This window comes from Corythoichthys intestinalis, chromosome 12 (genome assembly GCF_030265065.1).
Source record: "Corythoichthys intestinalis isolate RoL2023-P3 chromosome 12, ASM3026506v1, whole genome shotgun sequence".
Taxonomy (NCBI): Eukaryota; Metazoa; Chordata; class Actinopteri; order Syngnathiformes; family Syngnathidae; genus Corythoichthys; species Corythoichthys intestinalis.
The window spans coordinates 1,126,578-1,152,600 of NC_080406.1; the positions used below are offsets into that span (position 1 = coordinate 1,126,578).

A 26,023-nucleotide genomic window follows, 5' to 3' on the forward strand; every position below is an offset into this window, starting at 1 on the left:
AGTCGCAGCCCAGCCTCAGTCAATGAAAACAGTAGAGATAGCTGCCTGCTATGTGCTGCGGGTGGCACACCTCAGCAATGGCGGACGGGGTACTTTCAGAGTATCTATTAGCATCTTAGCATCTTTTTTTTACATATCTATGTGCAATTGTCTATGTCCACTTGTCCTCGATAATGACGTAGGTGCATCAGATTTGTTCCTGGAAATAATAAGCCCACACGCAATCGAGGATGACAAAAACAAAGACGTCACAAGACAGCTTCAGACAGGGAACCAACTGACAAGTCAAATGTCAGCATTTCAGATTCTGCCTGCGACCAAGGATATTTGCCATCAACTTTTAGGAGCGGCCAGTGTTAAAAAAGGTGAATTCATCGTCTGGTGAGTTACATTTTCCCGGCACTTAACGTTCGTTTTTATCCCAGTCGTCTTATTTTATATTTACTTTATTTTTCTGCCACACATTGCCGGTCCGTAAAACAAAAAAGGCCCACATCAGATCCGTCCGCGGTGCAAAAAAAAGTTGGGGACCACTGGTCAACATAACAGTTATGCAATTATATCGGCCAATCTTGGGGAAAAAAAGATAAGTCGACCTTTATAACAACACTCACCGCCCAAACAGCGAACTTAACAGTTACTCTATTACATTAGCCATATATCAGCAGATCTTAAAAAAAAAACACAAAACATTCATATATGTGCCCAATAAATGGGTCGATCTTAGACTGCAACTCACCCTCATTGGCGGATGAAGCGTCTGTCCATGATCCAGCGGGAGACTGGACGCTCTGGAGAAAAACAACAACACACAAACACATTTAAGTGGACACATCAGGGCCAATATGAAGTCATTGGCTGCCACTGACGCAGCTTGACGTCCAATCCGTTTTGACGCGATCGGTAGTTATTTGCTGCCAACAATGTTTCTGTTTCCACGAGGCGACGCTGCCATCTACGGGTGATCCAAGTTTCTCCATTCTTCCCACTAAGGCCTTAACGCTTTATGAGGCACTCATGACTCTTTTGCTGCCTACGACGTTCCTAGACGTCCAATCCATTTTGAGTGGGAAGGGGTGAATGAACGGATTGCCCTTCCCAGTCAAAATGGATTGAACATCTAGCGCCGACAATGGCACTGAAAGATGAGCAGTCATAGCGAGTCCTTCCCGTATAAATGAATTGGACAATGATTAATGTCAATGGCAGGCAATGAAATGAACACTATGAAATTCCCAAAACTAAATTTTGGAGTATTTCTGTTTTTATTCATTTTCATGGAAGTTGATTAAAATGAGCAGAGGTGAATTGACCGTCAACAAGGGATGTCCTAATTTTGAATAATGATGGCTGGGTGAAAAAGTCACTTTTTTACTGAAACTGGGTTTTTTGTATTTTGGTTCGGTTACAGTGGTACCATAACCTTGTGGAATTTCTCACATTTTGGCATAAAATCATCAAACGTGATCTGATCTTTGTCAAAATCACGCAGATGAAAAAAAAAACTAATTTAACTTAAACCACCCAAACATTCACCCTTTGGCAGCAATAACTTTAACCAGACACTTCCTGTAGCTGCAGATCAGTCCGGCACATCAGGACAAATCTTGGCCCATTCTTCGACAAAACTGCTGTAGTAGATTCCTGGCATGTCTGGCATGATTTGCTGTCATTAGGTCAAGCCACAGCATTTCAATGGGGTTCAAGTCTGAACTTTGACTTGGCCACTCCAGAACGTGCATTTTTGTTCTTCTGAAACCTTTTGCGTTTTGGATCGTCTTGTTGCAGCATTCATCCTCTTTTTAGCTTCAACTGCCTGACAGACAGCCTCAGGTTTTCCAGCAAAACTTTTGTATTCATTCTTCCATGAATGATTGCAAGTTGTCCAGGCCCTGGGGTAGCAAAACAACCCCAAATCATGATGCACTCGCCACCATGCTTCACAGTGAATGAATGAATTTATTGTCATTGTCATCATCATCAAATCATTGACAGTTTCAGAGTGTGGAATTTTACCCGAAGGAAAGACAAAGACAGACAAGGAAAGACGGGAAAAGCAGATGCTTATCGAAACCCGTCCCCCATCAGCCCGGGACGCACAAACAGCATATTGTGTATCAGTCCAGTCATAATCTTACACATTTCGTTCAAAAGTCATTGACTGCCATGGATTTTCACATATTGTCAATTTGAGTGGGGATGAGGTGTTGATGTTGGTGAGCTGTTCCTTTTTTCCTCCACACATGACGTTGTGTGTTAGTCCCGAACAATTCAACTTTGGTTTCATCCGTCCACAAAATATTTCGCCAAAAACTTCTGTGGAGTGTCCAAGTGCCTTCATCCAACATCCAGACTTTTACAGATGCTTTTGTATCCTTTCCCATCAACAATCCTTGATCGAAGGTCTTCAGACAGCTCTTTTGAACGAGCCATGATGCACATCAATGCTTCTCGCCAAGACATTTCCGACCAGGTGTGTATTTTACAGTGGGCAAGGCAGCTTTAAACCACTCATCGGTGATTGGGCACACACCCAACTTAAATGGTTTGGTAAAAAATTGGTTTCAATTAAGTCTCTTTAGGCAGAGGATTCACTGACTTGTTTTCCCCCCTTCTGTCATTGCATGCTATCCTCAGTAAAATATGAAAACCTATAAATTTTGGGGTGGTTTTAGTTCAAGCAGACACTTTTTTCATCTGTGTGAGTTTGACAAAAATCTGATCACGTTTTGTGGTGACTTTGTGCAGAAATGTGAGAAATTCCAAAAGGTTCAGAATACTTTTTCATACCACTGTATATAGTTTAAAGCACTATTTCTGACTTTTTACTATCGATAAGTGCTTTAAAAAAAATTCTCGCTCCTCAGTGCCCAGCTGTGCCCCAGTATTGCATTAGGTCTAGTGACTCCCCTGTATTAATATACATTTCAAGTTTCAAATTTCAAAGCCATCCAAACCACGTGGCTCTTTTCATGCCTCTGCTGTCAATTTTTACTAGTTTGACACAAATTTTAAGTCAGAGGGCTGGCTGCAAACAAACCAATGAGCATTCGCTGCCTACCCTCCTAGTTAAAATGAATTGGACATCAAGCAGCCAGAGTTTAAAGCAGCCCCTGGCATTACTGTATTGGCATTTTAGCAAACTCAAAATCAAGCCAATACTGAGTACACCTTCGGAACCTGAATGTACGCACAGGCTACCGGCAATAACCTGCTCACATGGATGGTTTTGGTTTGGTTGATTTATTCAGCAAACAATCCACTTTCCAAGTAGCTCATGCTACGTCATGCTATGGCAAAAACCGTGTGTCCACCAGGTGCACTAATTAACAGTGGCTCTCTAGGCGCACCTCTATAGTAAGCTTGAGAACGAAAAACCGATACGACCGGATATCCGGTTTTACAGGTGAGAGATACAGATGTATCGATAGTAAAGTTCCCATTCAACAGTAATTAGCCATTAAATATTGAATAAACCGATAGTAGAAATAGAATTCGGCTATCGCGAGCACCAGAATCGGCTTTTAATGCGTAGTTCAATGCATTGCTTAATATGTTAATAATTTAGCTTTTATTTCACATGCTGTGCTTGTGTCATTCACCATACAGCGCACTTAGATCGAGACCGCACGCATGATATAATCCCATGCATTTCGGCAGAACTGCTACTAGTCGCCGTCATTACCCGATCGTCACGGGCGTGTCATAACAACGCGAGAGCTAACGAAACCACTGTAATGCACACTCCGTAGCATTTTCTTCACAGCCCAAAACGAAACTAGCAGTGGCAACGAAGCAACATGCTAAAACAATGGACAGTGTGATCACCGACGCCAGCGACGTGCAGCGATTGACTTTCAACGCACCCAGGAAAACAAAAGTCTGACTTTGAAGTGATGAAGGCAGCCAGATCTGTTCGCATGGGACAGAGCTTGAGTGAAGTGTGGAGTGGTACAGAGATCGTGAGTTTTTAACCCTGAAAAATAACCCACTACAATGGTGGAAAGGGCGGCATGTTTCCACGAAACGCAGTCTACATAAACGTGAACATGTAGATTAGTTGATCTTCCTCAAGAAAAATATGCCCTTCAAAAAAGATATGGACAGTGATGAGGAATAAAAAATGAGGAAGCACAGGCATAAGTGAATGACCTTGCTGTGTATTAGGTTAAAGTAATGATCATTGACCTGTCTGTCTAAAATGCCATGTTTTTATTCCCCCAATTATACCAGTCGTAAAGCATTATTTATTATTTATTTATGATAACACTAGCAGATTTAATTCTTTTTTTCTAGAGCTGCTGCATATAATTAATATTTTTTTGTTTGTAAGATGTTTACGTTGAAAGTTTGCACTTAAATGACTTACCTCTTGTGTTAAAAACACCAGGAAATACAGTAATTGAATTACTGCACTTTATTGTTGTCTGTCACTGGAGTTTTATCTTATTATCAATCCCATCCAACAAAATGACGCTCATATAGTAAGCCTTTTTTTTTTTTTTTTCATAAAAAAATAAAACATAACATTGGTATGAAATTTTGTTGTTTAATTTTGCTATATTAGAAATGTGGTCTTTTTATATGTTTAAAATACTGTACAAACAAACACAACAAATATTTACTATCGTATCGTTTTCACTCTATCGAACCGTATCGTTCTTACACTGTATCGAATCGTATCAAATCGCTCGGCCTTAAAAATGTATCGTTTTTAATCGAATCGTAACCTGTGTATCTAGATACATATCGAATCGTCTTCATGCCAGAGATTCCCAACCCTACTTAATAGTAAAATACCTAATGACATTGGTGGTGCCCCCTGGTGGCAAAAACAATAACACAGTTTCAAAATAAACACATTGATGTACTGAATTGTGACAGTGAATATGGTTTCTACAATTACAACTTGCAGTTCGGTATTCCTGCACATGGTTAGTGCACGACCGCATCCATAAATAGCACTATACAGTATAAGCATCAAGGCTAGTTAGCGCGTTGCCAATAGCACGGTGCAAATTAGCTTGAGGCTGCTCGCTGTCGTTGCGACGTCGCTTTTGGATCTGAGGATCCTAAATTCTCTTTATTGTCATCGCTAAGCGTTTAATTGTTTTACCCACTAACGTCTTGACACGGCTTACTTTTAACTCACTATAAGCTGACATTGTCGAAATGTACTCGAGACGTGATGCGGTCCATTCATGGCATAGTAAACCCCGCAGTACTTACGGCAGGTGGAGAGTTGGGTAACATGCGCGAAGGCACGGCTCCGGGTTTCAAATACAACTTGGATACAAACCCCCCGTTGTACTCCCCGAGGTTGACAAAGTCCTCATCGCGAAAATGCGCCGAACATAGATCAATGCTACTGGCGAAGCGTAGGGGTATTCTTCCGAATAAAAAATGAAGCCATTTTTTTCTCAACTCCACCGACTTTACCAACCGGTGTAAAGTGCCCGTATTGGTTTTACACAAGAAGCAGGTCCTTCGACGAACTCGCCGCGGAGCCATTTTTCTTGCGTCACCGTCATCACGAAGTGGGCGGGCGGTTGCGTCATCAACAGTGACGTCACATTGTGCACAAATCCGAGAATCTGGAGGAGGATTAAACTCCCACACGCGACAGCAATCACTTCAAAAAACACTTCAACCAAAGACACGCTTCTACGCAGACCGTAAACTGCAGTTCTCAAATAGTGGGTCGCAGAGCAGGGACGTCACTAGGGGGGTTAGCCCCCAGGAGTTACACAGGATGTAAGTGAACGTGGCGTACAAACACAAAACTTCACAAACAGCTAACAAAGATATACACTCACCGGCCACTTTATTAGGTACACCATGCTAGTAAAGGGTTTGACCCCTTTTGCCTTCAGAACGGCCTCAATTCTTCGTAGCATAGATTCAACAAGGTGCTGGAAGCATTCCTCGGAGAGTTTGGTCCATATTGACATGATGGCGTCATACAGTTGGTGCAGATTTGTCGGCTGCGAATCTCCCGTTCCACCACATCCCAAAGATGCTCTACTGGATTGAGATCTGGTGACTGTGGAGGCCATTTGAGTACAGTGAACTCATTGTCATGTTCAAGAAACCAGTCTGAGATGATTCCAGCTGTATGACATGGCACATTATCCTGCTGAAAGTAGTAGTACATTGTGGTCATAAAGGGATGGACATGGTCAGCAACAATACTCATGTAGGCTGTGGCGTTCCTACGATGCTCAAGTGGTACCAAGGGGCCCAAAGAGTGCCAAGAAAATATACCCCACACCATTACACCACCACCACCACCAGCCTGAACCGTTGATACGAGGCAGGGTGGATCCATGCTTTCATGTTGTTAACGCCAAATTCTAACCCTACCATCCGAATGTCGCATCAGAAATTGAGACTCATCAGACCAGGCAACGTTTTTCCAATCTTCTATTGTCCAATTTCGATGAGCTTGTGCAAATTGTAGCCTCAGTATCCTGTTCTTAGCTGAAAGGAGTGGCACCCGGCATGGTCTTCTGCCGCTGTAGCCCACCTGCCTCAAAGTTCGACGTACTGTGCGTTCAGAGATGCTCTTCTGCCTACCTTGGTTGTAACGGGTGGTTATTTGAGTCACGGTTGCCTTTCGATCAGCTCGAACCAGTCTGGCCATTCTCCTCTGACCTCTGGCATCAACAAGGCATTTCCGCTCACAGAACTGCCGCTCACTGGATATTTTTTCTTTTTCGGACCAGTCTCTGTAAACCCTAGAGATGGTTGTGAGTGAAAATCCCAGTAGATCAGCAGTTACTGAAATACTCGGATCAGCCCTTCTTGTGACATATTTATGTCACACTGCTGTTGCCATAGTGTGCACTTCCTGTGGGTGTGGTATTACAGTATAAAAAGGAATCTCTGTTATGTCTCTGTGACATGTATGATGAGAAGCACACTGAATAAAGAAGTGTTGTTCCATTCAAGTCTCGGCCTTACATGTACTTAGATCAGGGAAGTACATAACAAAAGTGGCGACGAGGACGTCTGGACCTGCGTCAGCTTGGACGTGCTGTTTTTGGAGTTTACTGCGGGTCGCGGTGCTCCTGGGGACAGACGGCGCCGACCTCAGCTTCCATGTCGTGACTTCGTGGGGAGGACGAGCGGAGTTTGCAAAAGGAGCTTGAAGGTGCTGTATAACCAGGCGCTATGGCGGGAGTTATCGGCTCTGTTGGTCTTTTTGATGAGCTTGTGGAACAGTGGAGCTCGTACACAGAGCGGTTCGGCTATTTCGTGGAAGCTAACGAAATAGCGGAAGAGAAAGTGGTGCCCACGTTTTTGAGCGTTATTGGGCCAAAGACTTTCAATTTACTGAGAAACTTGCTTCAGCCCGATAAACCTGGTAGTAAAACGTACGGGGAAATCGTGGAAACTCTTAATGGACATTTTTCAGCCAAGCCCCTTGTGATAGCAGAGAGATTCCGATTTCACAGGAGAAATCAGGAAGAGGGGGAATCTGTCACTATGTTCGTAGCGGCGCTGCGGAAGCTGGCTGAACATTGTGAGTTTGGTGATGTTTTAGAAGACACATTAAGAGACATAACAGAGATTCCTTTTTATACTGTAATACCACACCCACAGGAAGTGCACACTATGGCAACAGCAGTGTGACACACTTCTGGCACCAACAACCATGCCACGTTCAAAGTCACTCAAATCACCTTTCTTGCCCAGACTGATGCTCAGTTTGAACTGCATGAGATTGTCTTAAACCATGTCTACATGCCTAAATGCACTGAGTTGCCGCCATGCAATTGGCTGATTAGAAATTAAGTGTTAACGAGCAGTTGGACAGGTCTACCTAATAAGGTGGCCGGTGAGTGTATATTCATACATTTAATCATAGAGGCTAACGCCATGACTTTTACTTACAACACAGTAATTGTTTGTTCTCAAATATTTGTAAATCACACATATTACATTTATGTGGAAAAAAAATGGCTGTAATTTCAAATCCTAAAAAATACTGGAGTGCCACGTCCAATTTCGTTGTTCACAATGTTCTGTTGTTGAAAATAACAATACAGACCTATTCTACTAAATAATTGAATTTAAGTCATATTATATAGTCAAGACTAGAATTGATCAAGCAATCAATTCCACTAATTAACCCTGAATATCTGTGAAGTCAAAAACCATTTTAGGTGACTCCTTCTTGAAGCTCATCAAGAGAACGGTAAGCGTGTGCTCCTATACTCATCGGCATAAAGTGACAAACACAGCTGATGCTCCAGAAGGAAGTCACCCCAAAGATAGTGGTAATGGAAAATTGAAAAGCACTGCCCTAAAGGGACATCCACCGAAATAAAATACAATTAAACCATCTGGTGGGCACCAGATTGTTTCTAGTGCGCACCAGAAAAAAATCTGGAAAACATTAGATTTATATAACATTTAAGATAGCAGATTTTTCTATGCAAGTTAGCCAAGTGTTCTTTTGTTGGACTTACATCCTCATTTTTCTATTTTTTTTTTTTTTATATCGTTTGAGGCAAAACACCTGTACGGTTTATTGTGCGTTTTCAATTGTGGTAGAATACATGGGGTGAGTTTAAATTGTTTTTAATGACGTGTGGATGCTGATACATGCTAATCGTTTGTTATTGCTGTATCAGCAGCTAGTTATAAACGCAAATTTGAATTGCTGTTAGTGAGGGTGAAACATTACATTTCATTCGTATTTTAGTTTGTATGTCGAGAGAAATGACTGGTCAATATTTACGATGGATGTCAAAAGGATCATATGTTGAGGTACCACTTTACATTGTTTTTTGGATAGTTATTTTGAGATTTAGGGGGTGTTAAGGGGTACTTAAAGGATTAGTTTTGACTTAACTCTGAAATTCGGGTTACATCCCCAGAGTAGGAACGGAACTCGTTCGTAACCCGGGGACGACCTGTAATTAATAAACACACTGTAGTAGATGAGTCCTTCCATGTGCCACTAAAGGGAGTCAAACCAACACTCACAAGCAAATCACTTTACATATTCACAATTTTACATACTGTGCAGGACTGCGCACATCCAGCTTCAATGCCTTTTGGGACACGGGGGTCATTTTGCGAACAAATTTCCGAGATGACGAGTGTAAGAGAAGACTCACCTTTTCCTGTAGCTTGCGTTTGAGGTATTTTTCATTGCGTTGAAGAGCCTGGTTTTCCAACGTCAGCTTAGCGAGGTGCTGATTTTCCCAATGCCTCCGATCCTCCTCCACCTCAAGTAAGGAGACGCATTTCAAAACCGTGCAAAACGACAAATGCTGGACTTGCTCTTACCTGCTGTTTACTCTTTAATTTCTTTTTGTCCTCCCGCTCTCTGGAAACATCACAAGAATGGATTCACATTTTCATTCATGAATGTATTTTTTTATTTTTTTGAACTGACGCATACTTTTGCTTGTATGTTTTGGTGTATGACGGTTGGTCATCATCCGAGTCCTGAGCCTCTTCTTCCACCTGGCAGTTCCTGGGAAAGAAAGCACATAAACGTACGATGGTACCTCCTCAACATAGGAAATTTTGGATAGGTCGCACCTGCATTTTTGGGCGAAAATTTGGGTCATAAAAATTGCGACCAATGCGCAAGTATACAGGTAGTCCCCGGGTTCCGACGGACCCGACTTACGCGATTTCAACTTTACAACTTTTGTTTATTGTGGCGCAGGAAGCGAACGCATGTACAGACGCGCACGCACACAGAGTTGCCGAGTGGCAGAGGTGACAGCCTGTGCGCACATTTGTTGCTTGTGAAGCATCCAGAGGCGACAACTGTATATACAGTGGGGAGAACAAGTATTTGATACACTGACAATGGGACAATTTTCCCATTGACTGTGTATCAAATACTTGTTCTCCCCACTGTAACTCCTTTTATACTGTTTATATTGATTTTTCAATTGTGGTCGAATACTTGGGGCGAGTTTATGTGATGGTTTTTAACGATGTGCTAACCAATACATGCTAATCATTTGTGATTGCTGTATCAGCAGCTACTTGTCAACGTAAATTTCTGCAAGTGTGCATGGGATGAGCAGCTGAATAAAGTCAGCATACCATACGGACGTCTGACATCGTCATTTCGAAGCTTAGGTCGCGGTCTTGCTAGGACTTATATCCAGTGACTTGGCGAGGACGTCTACACACACGCACACACATTCATTCCAACCCCCGCTGCCTTGCAGAAACTGTTTAACAAGTTCAACGATGATTGACACATTGCTGCCTGTGAAGTCCGCTTCTTTGGCAAGATCAAAAGACATCGTTAACTTTAATAAGTAAGTGCTGCAGTGACTGAGAGCTGGGAGAGGGGGTGAGGGAGGCTGTGTGATCGAATGAAGCAGAACAAAGGTTTGTGGATTGAAAAAAAAAATTAAAAACTATCGCACATCCATGCGATGGGACTATCGCGCATGCGCACATTGCGATGGCGATGTTTAAACGATATATCGTTCAGGCTTACCATTTATCCTGAAATATAGGCGATTATCTCTGCATTTGGTGATTTTTGTGCATCTAGAGTAAAATCTGAGAATTTTATAGCCATTTAAAGTTTTTTAATACTTATATAAAAAGAATTCATCGGGATTTTATAAGGGAACGACTTTGAATTTTTTGATGCCGCTGCTCACGAAGACTCATATATGGCTGAGGTAGGTGCCTGTTTTGGTTTTAGGTCAGTAGCAGCTTTGGTTTTGAAAATATTTGAAGTTTTTGAAAATAGCCCCCCTACGGATCGGCCATGCGCCCCGTGTCATGTCAATTATTATCAAGTCAATGCGTGACATTTATCCAACGAATCGTCCGATTAATCGGTTATGAAAACAATTGTTAGTTGCAGCCCTAATCTCTAGTGCGGTGACCGCTGTCCCTGAACGGGTTAATCACCGTCTTGAGTTAATTGTGACTACCTGAATTGAGGATCCGGATTCATATGGCAATACCAACTCTCCGGCAGCTTGTTGCAATCGATGCCGTCGGGTAGTTTGCGCCATTTCCTGCAGGTGTCGCACATCACCCAGTTCTGATCAGGACGCTTGCTGTCAACAAAGAAAGAATCAGGAAAGCCGGCCAAAAAACATTTTCTCATGCGTTCCTTGGCCGAACCTGATGTCGCTGACTTCCACCGTTTTGGCCGGGTCGTCTCTGGTCAGCCGGTATCGGATTTCGTTGCAGTATTCGTCCAGTTTGATTGTCAAACTGGCCATGGTTTTCCTGCGCAAATATATAAATGAAACACACACACACACACACAAAAAACGTAAGCTTGGCAAGTTTACGGGCACGTCAATGGCGGCTTTTGAGTTCATTTTAGGGTAGAGGTAGTCGCCGGGTTATGAACGAGTTTTGGTCCTATGCTGGCGACGCAACCCAAATTTCTGCGTAAACAGGAATTTACCCTTTAACTCATTTGCTCCCAAAAACGTATAAATACGTTCTATTTTTGTTTCAGTGTCCCAAAAACGTATTTATACGTCTTTTACATTTTTTTCAGGGACATCTCTAGGTTCTGATGCAATTTAGCTCCAAAGCACAATGCTGAAAATCCATTTTAATGAGATAAAACTGGCCATTGGAGGGCAGTAGCGCATCTGGTAAGACCCGCAACCCGATTCAACGGATCAAACGGCTGAGGGCGCCGGAGGAAAACGACCGAATGAACGACCAGGAAGACGTCCAGGACGCCAGCCGCGGGAAGTCTGAGCACGACGACCAGGAGGACGTCCGCGACGCCAGGCGACGAATGACAGAGCAGAAAAACTGGGAAGACGCCCGGGATGCCAGGCGTTGGACGACCAAACAGAACGACCGGGACCACCAGTGCAGCGGACGATGCCATTGAGTTCGTGCTGCTTGTCGAGCAGAGTCCGCGCCGCCGTGCTCGGCCACTCGCGTCCCCCGCGACCCTCCAGTGTCCAGTGACTCACCTGGAAACGCGCACGGCCAAACCAGTTCCCCCACAGGAACACAACATGGCTCACACAAGTTCCCCAGGCGAACTCCGCCACGAGGCAGTGGTCACCACACAAGAAAGACTAAAAAAAATCCATCTTGATGAGACAGGCGGTGACGAGGGCAAAGCCCACCCCGTCCGCCGAGACAGCAGCGACCACAACAGCGCCATCTCCCAGCCCAACAGTCCAGCCATGTGCAAATAAATTGTTACTTTGCTATCAAAAGCTGTATTTGTCTTGTTGTTTATGTTATGTCATAGAACGAAAACATTATTCAGATGTTTGGGATGTCACAAAAGCAAAAAATTGCTGTGTTAAAGTTATGTTTGAAATGTATGCTTTTCCAAAAAGCTCAATTTCTGTTTTTTCATCAGACATTGGAAAATTGCTCAAACTAAGCTAATTTCTACGATTAAAATTTTTAATCGAGTTAATTACAGCTTAAAAAATAATTAAGCGATTTTAATTAGTTGCAATTCAAACCATCTATAAAATATGCCATATTTTTCTGTAAATAATTGTTGGAATGGAAAGACACAAGACGGATGTATACATTCAACATATGGTACATGAATACTGTATTTGTTTATTAAAACAATAAATCAACAAGACGGCATTAACATTATTAACATTCTCTTAAAGCGATCCACGGCTAGAAAGACTCCCAGTTCTTAAAAGATAAATGTTAGAACAAGTTATAGAAATTTTTTATTAAAGCCCCTCTTAATGTTTTCATTTGATTAAAATTTGTAAAATTTTCAATCAAAAAATAAACTAGTAGCTTGCCATTGTTGATGTCAATAATTACACCATGCTCACTCATTGTGCTTAAACCCATAAAATCATTTGGACCCAAGCGCCAGCAGAGGGCACCAAACACCAAAAAAAAAAACAAGTAACAAGCGGACATTACACTACTGTCATTTTAATCTGTTTGAGCAGGGCATGTGCGTTAACTGCGTCACATATTTTAACGTGATTAATTAAAAAAATTATTTAACGCGTTAACGCGGTAATTTTGACAGCCCTTGTATTTTCTAATGCTGATTTCTAAAGAATGGAAAAAGATATGAACTAACTTTTTTTCCTGCTGAAAGAAGATAGTCTTTCTTTTGGTGGGTTCCATGCTTATATAGCAAAAGAACAGAATTTTCTGTGGGCCTTGCAAAATCCATCGAAATCCAGTAAAACGGCCGGGGGCGAAGGGGGTTGCACCGATGAAAATGGCTGGGAGTGAATGAGTTAAGTACCCCAAAATAAAAACATTGACACCTTTTTAATATCTCGATTTTAGGCATGAATGTATCGATAACCTTCCAGGATGCAAAGTATCATGATATATCACCATGACCATTTACATATTTTGTCACACCCCTACTGGTAACGTGTGTCAGTGCAAAAGCAACTTTTGCCATGAAATATCTGGATACAAATTTTCCATTCCAAAACTTTAAACAAGTAGTTCAGTAAGCGGCGTTTACCTGTACTTGTCGTTCTCAATAAAGCTTTGTTTATTGTGCATGGGCTCCAGGAAGTTGCACTCGATGACCCCGATGACGCCGACTCCTTTGCTGTTGGGCTGGTTGATGGTACAAACGGAAAATGGATGCACAAAACCATTTAGGATTTCCCAATGAATGAATACTTTTTATTGTCATTGCACAATTAGGCAACAAAAATTAGGTGCTCTTTACAGTGCAAAGAGTAAAAATGCAAAGTAGTAATGGAGACATTTTGAAAAATTTACAAAAAAAAAAAAAAAAAAAAAAGAGAGACAAAATATATGGAAGTATTGCTCAGAGAGGGATAGACTGGTATGAAAAAGTAGCTGAACCTTTTGGAATTTTTCACATTTCTGCATAAATCACCATCAAATGTGATCTGATCTTTGTCAAAATCACACCGATGAAAAAAAAAAGTCTACTTAAATCACCCAAACATTTATAGGTTGTCATATTTTAATGAGGATAGTATGCAAACAATGACAGAACAGTCACATTTAATATTTATTGACAGTTTTTACATCTGTGTGATTTTGACAAAGATCAGATCACATTTGATGATTTTATGCAGAAATGTGAGAAACTCCAAGAGGTTCCGATACTTTTTATACCACTGTAAGTATGTAAATACAGTTGTCTTAAAATTCATGTTTTTTTGTTTGCCTTTCTTTTGAATTGAAATGAAATAATCTAAAGAGAATATTTTTCACCCATAATCTTTCAAGCAATAAAGTAAAAAAAAATATATTTAGTTTTTAATTTGTAATTGTTGTCTTAGAAAATAGCAAATTTGAGATAACAGTTTGAAAGAAATTTTTGTTAAGCTTGAATAAATACAAACGTAAAAATAAGAATATTTGTTTTTGCCCTCCATTTATCGGTAAATAAACATTTCAAATAGAACATTTACTTTCCCCTCTATTTCTTTCTTTTTAATAAATACATAAAAACTCACCTTTAGTTGGCAGCCTATCCGCTCATAGGCCTTGATGAGCCGATTCTTGTGATACATCATGACTCCGTAGTGTTCTCGGCTTTTGGTGTTGTAGCCAAAAATAATGGGAATTCTTTTGCTCTGGCATATAATTTAAGGAACTTTTTTTTGTTTCGGGAATGAAGCTGAGAAGACTGCGTGATTACAAAAGGATACGAGAAAAATGGGCTTGTAGTGGTCCGTTTTACTGTTGGCCAGACTCTTGGCGATCAACTGCGTTTTCACCTTGTGACCTCGAATCATCACGTGCATGCGAGGCTTCAGGTACAAAATACTGCAGTATGCCTGGAAAACAAACGTCATAAAGATATGCATGCTTTACGTTCTAAAAAAAATTCCAATTCCTTACCCGAAGCGAGTAGACCGTCTCAGGAACGTGCGAGGGGATCCTCTCGCCGCTTTGGTTCAACTCCTCGTACACGTCGGACGGAATTTGAATGTCGTAACGGTCGACCTTGAAGTCAAACTCCAACGACCCGGTGGACGTTCTGAAACAAATAAAAGTATATTTTCTGGACTAAAAGTCGCTTTTTTGTTCATACTTTGGCTTCAGACTGCGACTCATGTAACTTTTAGAAAGTGATAGAGTTTGACACCTTCTGAAATGTTATACTGGCACAGAACCAGCCGCTCTTGGCTTGTGATTCATGAAGCCAAGAAACGTTAGTGCTCTTGCATTACTGACTATTTGTTGCTAACCAAACCAGTATAATTATGGAAAAATATGTATTTTCTAAATGGCAAAAAAATTGGAACAATTTAAATACTTATTGTCTTAAAAAAAACTTCTTTTAACTACAGTAATATGAGAATAGTTACTGTATTTACTGTCATTAGAGCCCCTAAGAGGACATCAATAGAAATAAAATAAATTCAAGCAATTTGGTATTAGCCAACGTCATGAATATTAATGAGCAAAGGTGGCGTGTTAGGTTTGGTACGCTATCGCAACAATGCAACAATTGGCTAACTTGCATAGAAAAAGTCTGCTAGCTGAAATGCTATATAATGCTAATGTTTACCAGATTGTGTCTTGTGCGCACCAGATGTGGTGGGGACTAGAGCTGGGAATCTTTGGGCACCTAACGATTCGATTACGAGGCTCCGATTCGATTATAAAACGATTATTGATGCACCCCCCTCCCTTTTTTTTTTTTTTTTTTTTAAATGTTTTGTACATTAGTTCCAAAATTGTTCAAAAATACTCTCAGGCTAAACCAAACTACTATTTCAGTATCAAGTTAACATATAGCAGTAAAGAAATATTCAAAAATAACAGTGAATAAAAACACTCCAGTCCCTTTTTTTTTTTTTAAATGTTTTGTACATTAGTTCCAAAATTGTTCAAAAATACTCTCAGGCTAAACCAAACTACTATTTCAGTATCAAGTTAACATATAGCAGTAAAGAAATATACAAAAATAACAGTGAATAAAAACACTCCAGTCCCCATTCTGTATCAGCAGCTTTAAACTACATTCAATCAATTTAATGCTGTGACTCAACCGTTAAAGTTGTTAAAATTGCTCTCGTTATTCCATAATTTCCCTTTTGTCTACTTTCGACATGTGAAAGTTTTAAAACTATTTTAAAGATAGATTCAAGTCAATATTTTACCGATTTAGGAGTACAGTGGTACCTCTACATACGAAGTTAATCCGTTCCAGGAGCTTGTTTGTAAGTCGAAATGGTCGTATGTCGAGCAGGATTTTCCCATAGGAATACATTATAATTCCATTAATTTGTTCCACAGCCCAAAAACCTGCACTAAATCCTTAAAAAATACTGCTGGTACTATTACAAATGGCAATTACATATAGCAAAACAAATAAATAATAAATAAAAATCGGATTAATAATATAATAATAATAATAATTCCTTTAATAGTGTAACGAAACGGGTTCTAATAAGGCGGACGTTTTTTTCTGTACCTGAAGGCACCGCGGCGCTGACGTGACAAAGAGGGAGGGGAGCGGGTGAAAGTTTACTTTCGCTTTCAATGCTTTCTTGAGAACATCGTCAATTGCGGCAGACAGCAGGCGTTTTGTGTTGAATAAGTTGTGAAAGAAATGCTGAAAACGTGGCGAAGCTGGCGATTTCTCTGGAGATGTTACCACAATAAGAATTGTCAGCTTAACTTATAAAGACTGGCGAACGATGGTCGTCGGAGGACCGTGGAGATGTATTGTTGAGCCATTTCACGGATGCCCACCCTACGCTCATATTTTTCTGTCATTTGCATCTTTATTTAGAAGGTAAGCGTCAACTTTTTCCTTGTTTCACCACCTGTACCAACCTTTTCTGAAACCTGTGTTGATTTGTCACACAAGAAAATCCGCCGTGCATTCGTCTGCGGTGCTGCCATTGTCGTCGTATTTCGAGCATGTCGTCGGATGTAGAAACAAATGGCGAGTCAAATTTTACGTCGGATGTCGAAAAGTTCGTGTGTCGAAGCGATCGTATGTAGAGGTACCACTGTATTTTATTTAGATCAAAAGTTAATTAGGTTTGCTTGGAAGGTTCGCTACAACAGCCTTGCAGGGAGGTGTACTGCTTTAAGATGGCGGCTGTTTACTAACGCCCGCATCTAGCTTTTTGTAGGTGTGCTGCTAACGCTACCGAATCCAGATTGCATCTAGTCCTATATAAATTCTATCTACCGTAACATTATGTGGATGTACTTTGTAGCAGCTTTTCGGCAGCAGTCAGGTATGTTGTTGTGTTTTTTTATCTCGTTGCATGAGTTGAGCAAGAGCTGTGAGTTGAGCATTGGCATTACCCGAGGGGCCGGCATGATGTTTAGCTACTCTCGCTCCGTACCTCATTGACCGCGCGGTGCGCTGAGTGTGTTGTACTTCCGCTTTACTTGGCATATTTCAATAATCGGAATTTGGATGTTTGTGAATCGTTCTCGAATCTTCCACGGCCGAATCGCGAATAATCTAAGAATCGGAAATTTTGCACACCTCTAGTGGGGACCAGATAGCCTTAATTTATTTAATTTTTGTCGATATCCCTCTAGGTCCGTTTAGGGACTCTGCAAAAAAAATACAGTTAATTGAATACTGTTGTTTTTTCCTTGTTTTATTATTTTTAAAAAAATGTTTTAAAAATATAGTATATAAATATATTTGAAGGGGAAAAAAATGTAATTTTTAACATTTAATAAGAATGTTACCTGGAAAAAACAAACAAAATCATTTTTACTACAGATATCAGAGAATATTTACTGTTTAATAAATAATAAAATAGAATACTGACATTTTTTTTAAATTTAAAAATGTTTAAAACAATTAAAAATATTACATCTAAAGGTGATTAAATAAAAATAAAAAAAGAATACTGTTTAAAAAATAAAGTAGAAAATTGAAGACATTTAAAATCTAAAAGAATATTTAGCTTTTCTTAAAACGTTTTTAATTAAAAAATGTCAATAAAGAAAAAAATATTTGCTGTCTTTTTCTATTTTGAAAAACGTATCAAAAACAATTAAAAAAATATTAAAGTAAACAAGTAACAGGCTAAAAAAAAAAAAAAAAAAGGAACATTTTGAGGTTAACAATATCTCTGAATGACTCATTTGCTCAATAATGATGGCTCAATTTCACATTGATTAAGAAAAAATATTACGGATAGACCACGACGAATGCAATATTTGCGGGCTCCCCACCTGCGCAGGTTCCAGATAATAATGCGCGTGCCGGTGGCGCCGGTGGACCACGTGGTGGTGATGGCGCTGATCTCAGTCAGCAGTTCAGTCTTGGTCTTGAAAGGAGAGTAGCGCAGGATGTCCTGCAGACTGGCTTCTTGCTCGTCTCTCACGGACAGTACGGCGCACGTTAAGGACGAAAAACGGACGGCGGCGGCGCCCGAGCGGGACGGACCGAAACGCGGCAAAGGATATTGGTGCCGTTCGTGTGGTCGAAACAGACGATGGGCACGACGATCTGTTGGGCGTTGATCTCTTCCAGGTAGCTTTGCGAGAGCATCCCCACGCACGAGGTGTCTTTGCTCCGGGAAAAAACGATGGCGTCCCTCCCCAGGCGCATGGAGCCGGATTTGAAACCGTTGCCGTACATGCCGATGGGCTCCACGCCGTGGACCGACACCTTGTCGCTGTAGCCGAAGCTGCAAAGCCAAAACAAATGCCTGCCATTTCCAATGGACACTAACTTTTTTCAGTGTCAAGAAAGTTGTGAATTGGAATGAAATGCGTCAAATAATCCTTCTTATCACGAGTAGACGTCCGATCCATTTGTCGTGTGGTGGGCAGCGTATGAACCAGGCAGCCCTTCTAATTCTTGTCTTAGTCTTTGGGACGAAAATAGTTATTCGTCTTAATCATATTTTCGTCATTTCAAAGTGTTTTCATCTTCATCTAGTTTTAGTCAACAGTTACTCAAAATGTTTTTGTAAGATAAGCTTGTTTTTGGGTGCCAAATACATTGCTCTCCCACAACTATTATACGTGCACTCCCAAGCTATTATGAAGAACACAGTTTTAGCCGATGATCATGTGCTTACCGGTGATTGATCACAACCTGCTGATAAGTAGATACACACACATATGTTGATTCAGGAAGGTTTAATCAGGAAGTGCGACTGTTCAATCACTGACTAGAATAAGGAATTTGCCCGACCGAACCTGCCACGTTGGACAACAGTGTTGTAACTGTATTCTGCTCATCAATAGTCCTCAATAAAAGGCGCAACCCCAGGGAGGGGGCTGAGAGAGAAACACTGACTTTGCGAGTAAGCGCACAGCACTGTCGGCTCTCTCCCTGGTGGCCGCCAGTGAAAACTTATCTCCGTTCCTGGTCTGATCTTCTCCCGTCCTTCTCTAGGTCTTTAATTAATTACAAAAGTGAGTTTAGACCCAACAGTTTTACATCTGTAAATGCAAAAGTGCTTTCTTTTTTACATAATTAATGTTACCAACAATTTCGAGTGAACATAGGACAACGCCAATTTTGTGATGATAACACACACTCAGTCAGATTGCCGGAATCACGCTAGCCGAACCCGCGCTAGTGCAATTCTTACAACACAAGCCGGCGGAATCCACCACAACCCGGCCAAAAGGCCGAACTCCGTACTTTCACCTTAGGGGCCGTTTACATGGTGACTCTCCGAGAATACAAAAAAATTTCAAATGTGCATTTAAATGGTTCGGTCTTCCACGTGAAAACTAGGGCTGCAACTATCGTTTATTTTAGTAGTCGATTAATCGATGAACAAGTTAGTTCGACTAATCGAGTAATCGGGTAAGGAACAGAAAAAATACCTGACCTGAACCTCAAACAGTTTAAAAAAAATAAATGAGGATATATGCACAACAAAAGAACAATTGGCTAACCTACATGGCAAAAGTCAGCTAGCTTAAATGCTATAAAATGCCAACGTTTTTTTGACATTGCTCCTAAATGGTTCAGACACATTCCCACAAAAAACGGCTACATGAATGTATAAACTAAGTTACGAATGCATTAGTAAACATTAGCTCAAACAAAAACTTAGCTTACGTTGGTCTTAACAGGGAGCAATTGGATTCAGCTACGTGTAATGAGGCAGACAATAGGGCAGTAGGCACCCGAATCAATAAAAATGCAAACACTTTCAAAATAAACCATTACAACGCCAATTTCATTAAACGAATACGCAAAGCAACAAAATTTAATTTGAATATTTTATTAAAATCGAATACTTGATTTAATCGATTAACCGTTGCAGCACTACTTTTCAACAATTTCAAGTGAACATAGAGAGATGAACACATATTGTAGCATCTACAAGGACAAGGCCAACTGATGATAATACACACTCAGCCAGATTGCCGGAAACACGCCAGCCGAACCCCCGAAACCGCGCTAGCGCAATTCCTACGACCCGGGCCGGCGGAACTCCGACAACCCGGCCAAAAGGCTAAGCTCCGCGCGTTCACCTTAGAGGCCGTTGAGAAGGTGACTCTCCGAGCATGCGCAAACTTTCAAATGTGCATTTATATGGTTCCGTCTCCATTTGAACAATGTCACAATTCCACGTGAAAACTAGGGTTGCAGCTATTGATTATTTTAGTAGTCGATTATTCAAACTAACTACTTCATCGATTAATCAGATAAGGAACATAAAAAATACCTGAGCCTCAAATGGTATAAAAAAATAAATGAGGATAATAGCACAACAAAAGAACAATTGTCTAACTTACATAGCAAAAGTCCACAAGCTTAAATGCTATTGTAGTTGCCATTAAGGCAGAATAAATAAATAAATAATTGACTCTTTGATCTGGGGGTGTAATGTTAAGCATTTAGTTTCTTTGATATGGGGTGGGAGCTAAAGTTCACTGCCGCGAGTTGACAGGGGCACTATTACGCGTTACATCGGCTAATTATCTGATGAACACTACTAGAGTACAGACAATTTTTCGGTACCTCCAATTAAGATCAACAAGGAAACATCTCAAGTGCATAGTGCATCGAAGAAGACAGACAGATGGATTAGCCTGGGACCAGGTGGAGGTCATCCTCGTTTACGGCTTACTTAAACCAGTCCATGGCCTCACCTCATCGCCAGATCAACAACGCAGCTCAACGAGTTCGTGACTCCAGTCTCAGTCAGAAAACCTGAAAATCTGTTATATAGCCAATTTTTCTTTTGTTCCCTAGATCCTGTAAAACCCGCCTGAACGCCTGCTTGCCCATCTGCAAAGGCCTCCCCATGGGGTTTGGGCTGGGAGGACTAAATTCCTTCATCACCCACTGCAAAGGCTCACCTGACTATTTCGACACCTTCGACCAAACCGGTCAATAAATTGTTGTCACTGCCAGTTTCGCTTATCATCTCTGCGCTTGGGTCCCCCGTCCACCCAGAAACCTAACACCATTGCCTTCAGGAGGAAAAGCAGTCCATTATTTTCAATCAAACCTACCTAGAAACCACGAACTGCATGTAAAAAAGAAGTTGTCTGAGCAAACCACCGGGCCTGGGACCAGTACCGGTCCATGGCGCATTTGCTACCAGCCGCAGAGAAATAATAAATCATTTGTTAACACTGGAACTACCGGGGTTTTTGGGGCTATAAAGGAATACCAGAAAGGCGTCAAATGACCCCGATACCAAACTGACTACTAGGCTATGTCAAACAATAGACCACTGAAACAAGCAATCAAGCTCCTCCCCCCTTACACACTCCTCTGTAGTCGCTGCCTAGGTGTGAAGGGGGTTTCACTCCGGATAGCTGCAATTAGCATCTTGAATATTTGCAAATACAGGGCTTCCTTGGCTTATATTATATATTTTATATTTATATTTCTGTCTCCATCTATGTACCCGTTTATAATGCGCACTAGGATTTTACAAGTTGATTTTGGGGAAAAAAAGTGCACGTTATATTCGGCAAATTACGGTATTGGTTTTTTTTTTTCTAGCGGCATGTGTTGAACATGATATTTTACTCTCGGACCATTCCTCATTGCGTCCCAAAGACCGCGCCGACTGTGTTTTATTTCTGCTTTACCTGGTATAATTCAATAATCGGAATTTGGATGTTTGTGAATCGTTCTTGAATCTTTCACGGCCGAATCCGAATAATCAAAGAATCGGAAATTTCGCACGCCTCTACCTGCAACCATGTGAAATGAACAAATACTGTATGTTCAAGTGAATAAATGGAAATATATATCTACAAATCCCTTAAAACTAGAGATGTCCCGATCGATTTTCAAAGTATCGGAATCGGCAAAAAAATATCGGCCATGCCTTTTATTAATATATATATTTTTTAATTAAATGTTTTTTTTTATTGCTTTTAATGTTACAGATATAATATTTTACACTCATCCAGTGTTAGGATTAACGTAAGGTGATCAAAAATATCCCAATAGCGGCAGCAATTAATTGATTATATAATGTGTCACGTTAAAACATTTAACGTTAATATATACGCTGCACGATCCTCTCATTCATTGACGCGTTCAAGATGTGATGACGCCTTTTTGTCTTTATAGAGATATAAAAGGCAGTGCAAACTGAGTAGAGTGAATTTTGGCAGCCTTTGAAGCCTTTCTTCAATTGGCTAACACCTTGTAATCCCTCTCCCTGTGATTAGAATATCATGGGAAACAATGTGGGGAATCCAGGTAGCAATAAATCTTTGTCTTAACACATAGAGTTATTTCCCAAAGCAGAGAAGATATATCCATTGGTAGCACGACGCACAGTCATGGTTTTACTTCCCATAATGGTTTCACTTCCCATCATGCATTGGGCATGCCTGCAGTATCATTTACTGGAAGCTCAACAAATACACTAGATGGCAATATTTAGTTACAATACACAAAGTCACAAGTCTTTCTATCCATGGATCCCTCTCACAGAAAGAATGTTAATAATGTAAATGCCATCTTGAGGATTTATTGTCATAATAAACAAATACAGTACTTATGTACTGTATGTTGAATGTATATATTCGTCCGAGTTGTATTCATTTTTTTCTTAATGCATTGCCAAAATGTATATGATTGGGAAAAATTATCGGGAATGATTGGAATCGGATCGGGAAATATCGGGATCGGCAGATACTCAAACTAAAACGATCGGGATCGGATCGGGAGCAAAAAAACATAATCGGAACAACCCTACTTAAAACACATCCCAAACTCCACGGAGGGAGAGGCGCAGCACATCTCACCTGAGTGACACGACCCACTGCAATCCACTGCTACGATGCAAGCTGACGCACTCCACGTACAATATGAAAATGTCAGTGTGAATACATGACAGAAAAGATGTCGCGTTTTCATCTCGTTGTCGTCTCGTCAGACGAAAACTGGCATTTGCCTGTTTATCTCACAAGCTACGTTTTTAACGAGTCACCGTCATGAAAAAATTGTTCGTCGATGAAATATTTTTGTTATTGTCATTGCTGACAAAAACAACTCTGGTACAAACGTTCATTTGCTGCCAACCCTCCTACTTGAAACGGATTGAGCCGTCAATTGCGTTACCATTGAAAAATTTCACCTCTCGATGGGAAACCTACCTGAGCATTTTATGCATGGTTTGGTGATCCAGCCCGTTGCCGTTATCCATGAACGTGAGGCACTCTTGTCCGTGGACCAAGGTCTTATCGATCCAGAAGGAGGTTGCCATAACGTCCGGATCGTAGGCATTGTCTGTCAAAAAGCATAAAGAGCAGCGCTTTACGTTTCCTTGTGAACTCATTAACGGCGTGAGACATCCAATCCATTTTGACTGAACGTTCGTCTGCGGTACAATCTCATAAATTCAATGACAAAAGAGAAAACATTTGAAGTGATGTATCGTGTGTTTTAAAACTAATGATGTAAGCAGTAAAGTTGTACCAATACCGATACCAATATCGACAGTGGAGCCGATACGGCACCAAAATGGAGTTATCGGCGAGTATCAACAAATAGGGTGCCGATACACTTTTCTGGTATCACTTGAACACAGCCTTTTTTCTCCTGACACTCACTACACTCTGTTGTGTGATGACAAGTAATCACTTTGCATGCCAAGCAGCTATCGCTATTGGCCTGCTCCAGACCAATGAGAGCGGGCCAATAGCCACTCTTAACCAATGCCAGGGCAGCTTTTTCATATGCAGGCATGAAAATGGGTCAGGGGTTAAAAAGGTGAGAAGGGTGTGGAGGAAATATGTTCCGGTACACTCAGGCTGTCCCAAAGGACTAATTTTCTCCCGGTTAGTCAGCCAACTATTTTTACGATTAGTCAGGTAATCTAATAATTTTTACCCCTCTTTTTTACTAATTTAGCAATTAAATTTTTGATGACGCTTAATCATTCACAAAAACATGTTAGAACACTGAAATTCTTTATTAAAGTACAAATAAACATGTAAATAACAACAAGAAATCACAAACAAACAATGAAATTCAGATCGCATTAACTACTGCAAAAGAATGGAATGTAAACACTGACTTTGCCTTTCCAACATAGTTCAAAACAATTCTAGAAAAAAAATCTAGCATTAATATTACAGTATACTACTATATATAATAGAGATGTCCTGATCCGATATTTAGATCGGATCGGACGCCGATATGGGCAAAAAAATGCGCATCGGTATCGGATCAGCCAACATGGAAAAATTCCGATCCAGACTTCAAATCCAGGTTTTTTTTTTTTTTTTTAAAGTCTGGTCCGGGTTTTCCAGCGCACCGATTTACATAATCCATTCCAGTTTTTGCTTCAGTTTCCCTAAAATCCGGTCCGCATTTTACGGCACACCTTCAACACGCTACATTTACATTACCGTCTCCTAATTTACCGAGAGACTATTGGTAAAAATGTCAGCTGTGTGGGATCATTTCACCTTAAAGGACGACAAAGACGAAGAGGCAGAGTGCAACATATGCCACAATAAAGTCAAGCGTAGTGGTTGGTAAAGCTGTAACAAGTTTTAATACAACCAAACTAATCAAGCATTTAGCGAAATACCACCACAAACAATATGAGGAGTATGTTAAGAAAACCGAAGACAAAAAGAAAGGTCCTACGCAACTAACACTGGCAGAAACTTTTGCTATACGTGACAAACTGGCACTTGACAGTCCCAAAGCCCAGGGAATAACAAGAGTCATTGCCGAAGAATTCATTCTGGATGTCGAGCCATTATCTCTCGTGAGTAAAGCCCGAGTTATACTTCCGCGTCAGACCTGCGCCGTCAAGGAAGACCCGAGTTACGACCCCGCGCCGTAGCCTGACGCGCTGCTCTCAAATTTTCTAACCATTCGCGTTGCGTAGATGCGTATGACGTGGCAGAAACCGACTGTGATTGGTCCGCTCAGACTGTTGTTTCCGGTTCAGCGAGAGATCACTGCCATTGTAGAATAAAATCAAACATTATTTTCTACACGCAAAAATGGACCAAGCCGACGCGAGTATCATCAAAGAGCAAGTCTCGTCAAGACAGTATTGTGATTGCCAAATGGCAAGGTCGGCGATTGAAAATTTTTTTTTTGAAAAATGGAAGAACCACCGAGACGTGTGTGTTCGGAATCGAGTGGCCACACGAAGCGGTGACCCAGTCGGCCAAAAACTGCCAACTTTTTATCACTTTATGTCGTAGTTTTTGTTGGTGCACCTTATCATTTATTGTGTACATATGTGTGCTGTGAGTCTGTGACTTATTTTCGTGTCACTCTTCAAGTATATGAAGAATAAAGCACAGATTTGGTGTCAAAAAAGTTGTTTTGATCTTTAATTTTCAATAACAGACAGTTCACTCACAATACATCATCACTGATTGAGAGTGACTATGCCATTTCTGTTTGTTATTTATAATGTTTTGTGTTTGTCACAGAATAAACAGGTCAGTTTCTTGTTACCAACCGTTGTGTGTTATTCAAACTCACCTAATTCAGCTGGCTAGTTGTTATCAAGAGCACTAAAACCTTTTTCAACATAAGTCTGGCAACTAAGTAAGGAGGCTAAATAACTTTAAACTTTAACACATGCTCAGATAGGCCGGTATCGGTCAGTATCGGTATCGGATCGGAAATGCAAAA

At 40.8% G+C, this 26,023-nt stretch overlaps 1 protein-coding gene across 2 annotated transcripts in view; it reads right to left on the reverse strand.

Annotated features, from left to right (window-relative positions):
- Positions 1-26,023, reverse strand: part of morc3a (MORC family CW-type zinc finger 3a) — a 45,855-nt gene that overhangs the window by 13,428 nt on the left and 6,404 nt on the right. The window contains exons 3-15 of one of the 2 annotated variants that reach the window (XM_057852590.1): positions 23,512-23,644; positions 18,376-18,599; positions 18,142-18,298; positions 14,821-14,959; positions 14,628-14,756; positions 14,433-14,552; positions 13,457-13,554; positions 11,128-11,235; positions 10,932-11,060; positions 9,416-9,490; positions 9,301-9,340; positions 9,129-9,239; positions 740-791 (exon numbers count right to left, since the gene is read on the reverse strand). In XM_057852590.1, coding sequence (XP_057708573.1) covers positions 740-791; positions 9,129-9,239; positions 9,301-9,340; positions 9,416-9,490; positions 10,932-11,060; positions 11,128-11,235; positions 13,457-13,554; positions 14,433-14,552; positions 14,628-14,756; positions 14,821-14,959; positions 18,142-18,298; positions 18,376-18,599; positions 23,512-23,644 — 1,515 coding nt within the window. The remainder of the gene's footprint in view (positions 1-739; positions 792-9,128; positions 9,240-9,300; positions 9,341-9,415; positions 9,491-10,931; positions 11,061-11,127; positions 11,236-13,456; positions 13,555-14,432; positions 14,553-14,627; positions 14,757-14,820; positions 14,960-18,141; positions 18,299-18,375; positions 18,600-23,511; positions 23,645-26,023) is intronic. The other variant, XM_057852591.1, reaches the window with a different exon arrangement.